The 9,265-nt window shown below is 48.2% G+C and overlaps 1 protein-coding gene across 1 annotated transcript; it reads right to left on the reverse strand.

Moving 5' to 3' along the window:
* Nucleotides 1-1,575: 1,575 nt before the first annotated feature.
* On the reverse strand, nt 1,576-7,451 carry LOC115389687 (transmembrane protein 178A). The gene is made up of 4 exons (XM_030093220.1): nt 6,788-7,451; nt 4,522-4,635; nt 2,189-2,326; nt 1,576-1,921 (listed from the first exon to the last, which is right to left on the reverse strand). The coding sequence occupies exons 1-4, from the start codon at nt 7,314-7,316 to the stop codon at nt 1,680-1,682; spliced, it is 1,023 nt and encodes a 340-aa protein (XP_029949080.1). The 5' UTR covers nt 7,317-7,451; the 3' UTR covers nt 1,576-1,679.
* Nucleotides 7,452-9,265: the final 1,814 nt, after the last annotated feature.

Below are 9,265 nucleotides of genomic sequence, written 5' to 3' on the forward strand. Positions count from 1 at the left end.
GTTACACACTTGTCCAACATCTCCTTAGACGTCACAGGAAGAGCAGGATGTGAGCAGGCATCCGAGTACAGAGACCTCCGGTCCTTAAATCATAAGAGCCAGATATTGTACACCAGGTGTTTATTACCAGAATGCGTTATAAAGACGGTGTTAAAGACCAGATGTTGTCAAACAGATTTTAAGTACCAGGTGTTCTGGACCAGGTGTCGAGCTGTGAGTTTCTCATGATTTCTGGTCCATTAAGCTGGGATCGGGTTCAGCTGGACAGCTCAGTCTGCAGTGGAAACGTCTTCAGTTTAGTAAAAACACGTTTATTTACAGGAAAGTCGCCTCCAAAGCTGCAGGTCAGTGAACCACATTCAGGCTGGTCTGACTGACAGCTCCGTTCACCGTTCCACTCACTGCACAAGATTCTGACCATCATTACCTGCATCAAGCCAGCAGACTGACCCTGACCTGCAGTTTAGATCAGCTGTGTGTGTGTGTGTGTGTGTGTGTGTGTGTGTTGCCCTCTAACTGCTAAATGTTTTCACATTAAAGGTTTTGGTACTGCAATGCTGGAGATGAATTCAAACAACAGAAAATGAGATCCAGGTCTCCACCGGGCCTTTCCACAAAATCCAGGTCCAACGTCCACTTAAGACATTGCTCTGCTGAGGACCTGTTAAAGACCTGCCAAGGACCTCTTGAGTACCTCCTAAGGACCTGGACCTGCTTTGAACCTGAAAATTCAGAGAGCCAGGACCTGACAAGGATCTCCCAAGGGCCACCAAGAACTGCAAAGACCTCCAAAGGACCTGGATCTGCTTTGGACCTGCTGGGGACCTACTTTGGACATGAACCTCCCGAAGACTTGAATGTCCCAAGGACCTGCTGAAGACCTTCAACTCCTGAGGATCTCCTGAGGACCTGAGCCCATGAAAGACCTGCTGGGGACTTGGATTTGCTGAGGATCTCCAGAAGACCCGGACCTGTGGAAGACCTGCTGGGGACCTCCAGAGGAGAAACAATGGCATTGGACCTCCTGAGGACTCGAATCTGTTGACGATCTGCTGAAGACCTTGACCTTCTGAGGATCTCCTGAGGACCTGGACCTCCTGAGGGCCTGCTGAAGACCTGGACCTGTAAATGATCTCCTGAGGACCTGGGCCTGTTTTCGATCTGCTAAGGACCTGGACCTGCAGGTCTGTCAGTGTTTTGGATTTGATTGTGGTGCTGAAGTTCTGGACCCTGTGTGTGCCTGATGTCGGATGGGTCTAGGCGGTTCTGGAAGCTGCAGGTTAATATTTTCCACCAGTCCGGTGAAACGGGTCACCCAGCAGGTGGTGGAGTACCTGATGAGCAGATTAGTACTAATTACATTGGATAATGAAGGTGTGTCCACCCGGCAGTGACGTCACCGTTCATCACAGTGACATCACAGTGACATCACCGCCAGGACCGCAGAGCTCGGATCCATGGCTGTGAAACCCGGACTGGATTCTGGTCTCACCTTGTTCTCATTTGTGTCTCCATAACAAACAGCCAGCGGGAGGCGTCATCAGTCCTCTGGCATCCTGCAGAAGGCGTCCAGAGCCTGGCGTTTATGAATCCTCTGGGTCCAGACCCAGTCCTTGGTCCACAGTATGAATCCTGCTTCCTTGGTTCCGCTCCCCTCCGTTTGATTGGCGGCCCACAGTTCAGACGGAGGACTCACGGGCCGTCTTGGAACGCAGTCGCCCAGCCCGGCTCAGGAAGGGGAACGTGGTCCCAATGCAGCCGGCGGCCACGATGAGACCTAGACTGGCCCAGGCGCAGCAGATGGACCAGCCGTAACCGTGATCCACGTCCGCCGGCAGACCATAGATGAAGGGCGGATTCCTGGCGAGGTCATAGGTAACGCTGGCTGCATACGTGCAGAGAGAGATGGTGCAGAAGATCCCTGGGGAGAGATCGGACACCAGATCAGAGATCAGGTCCGCCACCAGCTGAGAAATCAGATCTATGAATAGATCAGTGACCATCAGATCAAAGGTCCTGGAACAGATGACGGAGTAGTTGTTTGCTGAATAACCAGCTTTGGTTGTTTGTCTCTTTTAGATCAATTGTTTTATCTTTTAATTTGATGCAGTTATGTGGTGTGATGTTCCGAGAGCCGCCAGCAGAGGGCGACGGCGCTCTGCTGCTACAGACCAGGAGAGAGCTTTACCTGCCATGAGGAAGAGGAGGCCGGACACGTGTTGGGTCAGACTTTCCTCCCAGAAAAAACCCACTGAGGCCACGATGCTCCCACACAGCAGGACGGCCGCAGCCATGCCCAGAAATCCAGCTGTGATCCTCCGCAGGTCTACACACACACACACACACACACACACACACACACACACATTAAAAATCTTCACCAACAAACAGAAACAGTTGTGGGAATTAATCACCCTGATTTTTATTCTCATGTTCTATCTTATGTCACTTTGTGAAATTTCTGGTGCAAGAATTCAAACAGCTCAGCTTGGCTTGATGGTTCGTCACCATCCATCCTCCTCTTCATCACCTGCAGTGGGGTTCAGGTCTGGAGTTTGGGCTGTCTCTGGCAGAGTCTTGTTCTGCTGGTCCTTCATCCAAACCTTGACTTACGTAGTTGTGTGGCATGGAGCATTGTACTGCTAGTACAATGCTACTGCTACTGCAAGTTTTCTTCCAATACAACCTTGTACATGACTTGAGTCATGCGTTCTTCACAAATACAGCACTGCCCATTTCCAACCTTGCTGAAGCATCCTTAGATATTCACCGATCCTCCACAGCAGCTGCTGGACACTCCGCTCCACCTCCAGCTAACCATTAGATGAGCAGGTGTTGGACACAGCTGGAACTTGACCTCATCAGAGAAGATGACCTTACTCCAGTCCTCTGTGGTCCAATACTTATGTTTTTTTCATAAACTTCAGCCTGGTTCTTCTTTGCTTCTCATTGATAGTGGGCTTTTTTTTTTGGCTCTACATGACTTGATCTGTCCCCCGAGGAGCCTGTTTGGAGCTGATCTTCCTGTATACTTCACCACAGCTGCCATTTTCCATTGTTTTTGCAGTTCACTTGAAGCTATCCTGCTGTTTCTGACATTCAAATGAGGGGACAGTCATCCTGGTCAGTGCACAGTTGTTTTCACGCTTTACCAAACTGTGGCTTTGTTTTCCACTTGACCTTGTTCTTATGACCCACTGTTTAGAGATTTTACAGTGTCCATCCTCCCAATAAAACCAAAACTGAACTCTTCTTTTCCTCAAGCAACACTTTTCTTTAAGATTGTTTAGGCATGGATGATAGTTCTTATTTTTAATTATTTGAAAACACTACTTGCACTTCTTACACTACTATTGCATTAGGATAGTGATGAGCACAACAGTGGTTTTGATACGTTTCCTTGTTTAATAAGATCTGATTCAGATAATCACCTAGTCTGTACAAGATGTGCTTGTATGGAATGGAACAGCTGTCTTATATGTAGATATGCTGACAATTGAAGAAATTGCAGTAGGGTGCTTTCGCATCAGGAATGTCCAGGAACTCGGCTGGATTGGGTTGACTACGCTGAAAAGTTTCACAACATCAATTGGTTGGGTTTGTTTTCACGCTGAGAGCAGATCAAACTGCCTGGAACACGTCACGCAATTACAACAGCTGCTGGTTTGTGGTGTTATCACAGAAACAAACACTGAAACGTGTGGGGAAAAAAACATGTCAAAGTAGAAACCTGGCACACACACTGAAAGTGAAAATTCATCCTCTTCAGCTGGCTTATTCACAACAAAAAACACAAACAACTGCGATATGTAGTCCTCTCACTCTATGTCAGTGAGCACCTGCACTTCCTCACTACTCCACATCTGCCCACGAAACATTTTCCAACTTTTTCTTTCTGCTCAGAGTCTCTCATCAGATTGGCGCTGGTAGCTTTGCTTGTTTACTACCCAAAAAACGCACTGCACTGTACGTCATGTCCCCGATGTCGGTCCACTGACAGACCACAGTTCACTTGCTTAGTGAACCAAAAGCCACATTTTCAGGCGGACCAGAGTTTGCTTCTTGGTACACTCCAGAGACCGGGTGAGCTTTCACATCTCCCTAAACGGAGCAGATCATCTCTGAAACGAACTGTAGTCCAGACCATGCAGTGTCGTGTGAAAGCACCCTTAAATAATTTCCAGAGCTATGTGTAAAAACTGTACGAAGGTGACCAGAGGCCTTGAACGCCTCACTGTCACACCGACCCTCTGACATCAATGTGAACCCCAGGTTCTGATTGGTGGACTGTGTTTCGTCCGCAGGTTCAAGCTTTAGTGTTGTTTCCTTTCACGGCTGCTCGCTGCTTTGTCACCTGTCACCATGGAAACCTGCCATGACAGTTTTATATAAGAGTGCATTGGGGAGTCAGTTACCATGGCAACACTGTCGGTTGTTGTTGGTTTACAGCACCGCATCCTAGTGTGTTTATGTGCGTGCGTGCATGTATGTGTTTAGGCTTCTGTGTGTGTGTACACTCACGCAGCAGGTGCCACTCATCCTGTTGGATGGTCCTGGTCAGGTTCAGGGGGATGTTCCTCAATCTGATTGGCTGAGAGAAGTGATACTTGACAGCAGTGCAGCGATCTGCGATACCTGCGGGCGAGACATCTTTAATCACACACACATGCATACACAGTTTGATTCAGAGGTCACTTTAACAGATCTTGTTAGTGAGAATTAACCAGGACCAATGAACTCGTCCGGTTCCCCTCAGCTGAGGCTCAAAAGAGAGATGGACAGGTGCGACCTGGGAAATGTAGTCTGGCGTGTGGATCGTCTGCTTCTGTTGTGTGTGTGTGAGCTGCAGCTGCTTGTGTGAGTTAACACTCTGTAATAACAACAGTAAACACACTGGAGACATCAGGCTGTGGAGGAGAATGATCCGTTCCTTCGGACCATCAGGAAGTGGCGTCCTCCGCCTGTCTGCTGCTGGTCGTCCCCTCAGGGATCGATTCCTCTAATCTGATCAGAGCTCGGGGTCCAGCCTAATGCAGTGTAATTATATGTAACATAATGTAGGATGATGTGATTTGGAGTGCTGTAATCTGATGTGTGGTCTGAGTGTTGTCGGCGTCCGGCTCTCCTCTGATCACCGCCGCTCTGACCTCCAGCTCTCAGGTCGGCAGCCTGCCAGAGACTGCAGAGAAAAACCTGCCGACACGACGCTCAGCGCTGATGACTCGGCCTGCAGAAGCCCAAATGAAGCACAATCACAGCCTGTCTGAGACCAACCCCAAACCAGAGTGAAAGAAGCCTCAGATCCGTACGTGACCAGTCTGAACCCAACTCTAAACCAGTAGAAACTGAACCTGAAACCAGCAAAGCAACCAACGCCTGGACCCCAGACCAAAAAGCAGTTCAAATGTCACTGAAATTATTGTTGCTATTCAGTCCCATCAACATCATTTGCAGAATTTTGCACCGGAGAGGTAAAAACACTGAAACTCCTGCTGCAGGAAAGCTGGGACACCATAAAATATTAATGAATGCAATGATGTGTAAACCGATAAAAGTAGAAGTCACCGAATGGACCCAGAAACATTTCTAAACACCATTGTCTGTGAGCAGTTGATGAAACCATTGTTAGCGAGCTCAATCCGGGCTGAATCGCAGCGTAGGGAGCGGATCCAGAATCAGTGCTGCTCCTCCGAGCTGGGCGAAGATGATGAAGACTGGAGCTGAGACAGTCCCACACAAAGCTGCAGCGTTTCACCCAGTGTCCCGGTTTTTTTTCTGGAAGCAGCTTTGGGTGAACATGTTGAAGTGATGTCAGCGAATTCATGATTGACACCAAATCCCACAATCCTCCAGCTCCGACACCACAGACCTGCTGTTTACAGTCACATGGTTCTTCCAGCACCACCTCCATGATGTCATCTGGTCTCCAACAGGTGTGTGTGCGTCTCCTTGTGTGAGTGTGTGTCTCAGTGTATGTGTGTTTCTCAGTGTGTTTGTGTGTGCCATTATGTTTGTGTCTCTGTTTATGTCTCAGTGTGTGTGTCTGTGTCTTGGTGAATGTGTGTGTCTCTCAATGTGTTTGTGTCCCTGTGAGTTTGTGTGTGTGTGTGTGTGTGTTGTTCAGTGTGTGTGTCTCACTGTGTTTGCGTGTTTAAGACTGTGTGTGTCTGTGTTTCAGTGTGTGTGTGTCTGTGTGTTAGTGTCTCTCTTTCTGCGTGTGAGTTATTGTGTTTCTGTCTCCTGGTTCAGTGTGTTAGTGTCTGTGTGTGTGTGCGTGTATGTGTTTGTGTGCATCAGTGTGTGTTTGTGTGTGTGTGCGTGTCTGTGTGTGTCTGTGCGTGTCTGTGTGTGTGTGTCAATACACGTGTGTCTCAGCGCATGTGTGTGTTTGTGTGTCAGTGTGTGTCTGTGTGTTTGTGTGTCTGCGTATCAGTGTGTGTTTGTGTGTGTCTGACTGTGTGTGTGTCAATGCATGTGTATCTCAGTGCATGTGTGTGTATGTGTGTGTGTGTGTGTGTGTGTGTCTCGGTGCATGTGTGTCTGTGTGTTTGTGTGTTTGTGTGTGTCTGACTGTGTGTGTGTCAATGCATGTGTATCTCAGTGCATGTGTGTGTATGTGTGTGTGTGTGTGTATGTCTCAGTGCGTGTGTGGTGTGTGTGTGTGTGTGTGGTTGTGTGTGTGTGTGTGTGTGTGTGTGTGTGTGTGTGTGTGTGTGTGTGTGTGTGTGTGTGTGTGTGTCTGTGTGTGTGTCTGTGTGTGTATGTGTGTGCGTCCGCAGTGACTGACCCCGGTCGATCAGCTTGTCGATGTCCGGGTCCAGGCCCTTGAAGTAGCACTTCCTCCACAGGCCGGAGTGAGTGGAGAACAGCGGCCTGCCGCACTCGGTCTCCAGGATGCCCATCCCCAGGATGGCCCGCCAGTTCTCCAGCAGCTCCTCCTCTCTGCTGCCCACATGCACGGGCTTCATCAGCGCCACGTCCCGCTGCCGCGCTCCGCCGCTGCCGGTGTCCACGAGCGGCAGGTGGTAGATGGGCATCTCCCGGTTCTTCTGGTCGTTGGAGTCGGACCCGTGGCGGTCGCAGTTGTCCTTGTGCCGGCGCGTGTCGGTCTCGTACCAGTGGTCGGTGGAGATGGCGGTGACCAGCAGCAGCAGCGACAGCACGCTGAGCGCCAGGCTCACCGCGGACACCGTCACCGTGGCCGGCCGCGCTCTCTCCATGGCCGGGACATGGACCGAGCCGCTGCCGGTGGTCCCGGAGCAGGTCCCGGTGCTGCCGTTCGCGCAGCTCCCGCCGCTGTTCCCGTTACTGGGCATCTTCTGCTGCCATCCTCGCGCCCGTCAGCCGTTCCCCGGTTGCCCTCGAGAGCGCGTTGTCATGCCGACTGATGGACAGTCCGAGATGCGTCAAATGGCACGCGGCGACCGCATCAGCGCCGGAAGTCACCGAGCCCCGCCTTCACAATAAAATCCACACCCGCTGCAGAGGGATTCAGAACCACGACAACGACGATGAGGAGGAGGAAGATGATAACAAGAAGTATCTCAGCAAAATGAACACAGAGCTCCCAAATGTTTCAGCTGAGCAGCGGAATGATGAGAGGAAAAGAGAGAACAGGCTACATGAGAGAGAGACAGCTAATTTACTGAGATGTTGCCACAGAAATGGATGAAGAGAAGCAGTCATTAAAAAAACAAAAAAAAAAAAAAAAAAAAAACCTTCCAGCAGTGTAAACCTACAGCAGCAAGAAAACATTCCAGTCTGAACAAGAAACCTCATCAGAGAGGAACTTTTAAAGTCTGGTCTTCATGTAGAAAATGCGTTAAAAGTCAAGAACCTAGACTGAGAGTTGCACTGCAGATGTGGTGGAAGCTCAGACCAGGAACTTTAAGTTCCTCTGTCAGAAAGAAGGGGAGAGAGACAGAATGTTAGTCCTTATAATGAAATATCACTGGCAGAGCGAGAAAGGAAGGAAGCCCCGTGCAGGAAAGGTCTCCCAGCAGTGTCCCATTTGGAGGGCGGACTCAAAATGCCAGACAGACCAGGTTTCTAAACACAACCTGAATAAATCTCCCCTTCATTTAAAAAAAAGGGAACCAGAAATGAGAGCTCGTGTGAGACTTTCAAATAAGTCAGCAAGACAGAAAAATGTGCACTGTGAAAAACAGTCTAAACATATAGCAGGTTAGCAAGAAAATGGCCCAGGGTAGTCTGAACCAGCCCTAGATGTAAGCTATATGAAAAAGAAACGTCTTCGAATCTAATCTTGAAATAATAGAGTGTTTTCACCCCCTAACTGAAAATGGTTCCACATGTGTGGAGACTGATAGCTGAAAGCTCTAACTCCCATACTACTTTTAGGAAACTGAGGAACCTCCAATAGGCTGGCATTCTGAGAACCTGAGAACTAAAAATGGTACTGAGGCAATGTTAGATGAACAACTCAAAGATGCGATGGAACCTGGATGTTTGGAGTTTTATAACTTAAAAGAAGAATTATGAATTATATTCTGCATTTCACACGAAGCCAGTGAAGATAAATTTAATGTTTGAGCGATACTATCTCTCCGGCCAGTACTCTCACTGCAGCATATAACTGAGTTTATTTGGACACTGCATAGGGAATTACAACAGTCTAGTGTAGAAGTAATAAATGCATGCATTAATTTCTTAGTGTCACTCTGAGCCAACGTGTTCTTGATTTTAGAGACATTACAGGCGAAAGAGAGCACATGCAGACTTGTTTCTAAGAGTCAAAGGAGAAGTGCTGGTTAAAAATAACGCAGAGGTTCCTCACAGTGGTACTCGAGGTCAAAGTAATACCATGTATTGTTAGTCTGTGTTGACATTTCTTTGTCCATCAGATGTTTTGACTCTCATATATCAATGTATGTTTTACCTGAGTTCAGCACATCCAGGCTTTTAAGTCTTTAATATGAATTTCTAATTTGACAAGTTGATCATTGTCATCTTGTTTAAAGATTTGTGAATCATCTGCATAACAATGGAAGTTAGTGGAGGGTTTGCTATTAATGTTCTCTACATAAAACATGCATAATGTGGAAAGTATGGTTCCTGTCATTGAACCCCATGGAGCTCCATGGTTTTCTTCAGTCTGCTGAAACCAGGTTAGTGTTATAACTTTTATCCCAATGATATGTTGGAGTCTCTGTAGCAAGATGTTCTGCTCAATGGTATCAAATGCAGCACTGAGATCTAACAGGACAAGGACAGAGACCAGACCTTTGTCTCTGTCCTGCTGCTG

Source organism: Salarias fasciatus, chromosome 6 (assembly GCF_902148845.1).
Source record: "Salarias fasciatus chromosome 6, fSalaFa1.1, whole genome shotgun sequence".
NCBI classification, from domain to species: domain Eukaryota; kingdom Metazoa; phylum Chordata; class Actinopteri; order Blenniiformes; family Blenniidae; genus Salarias; species Salarias fasciatus.

What these genes read in the sequence shown, in the direction of transcription:
- LOC115389687 (XM_030093220.1), bottom strand. Translation starts at nt 7,316, where the DNA reads ATGCCCAGTAACGGGAACAGCGGCGGGAGCTGCGCGAACGGCAGCACC. An exon ending in CGACAAGCTGATCGACCGGG is followed by an intron (nt 4,636 to 6,787) that starts GTCAGTCACTGC and finishes TCTCGCCCGCAG; the next exon opens with GTATCGCAGATCGCTGCACT. An exon ending in CCTCCTCTTCCTCATGGCAG is followed by an intron (nt 1,922 to 2,188) that starts GTAAAGCTCTCT and finishes ATCTCTCCCCAG; the next exon opens with GGATCTTCTGCACCATCTCT.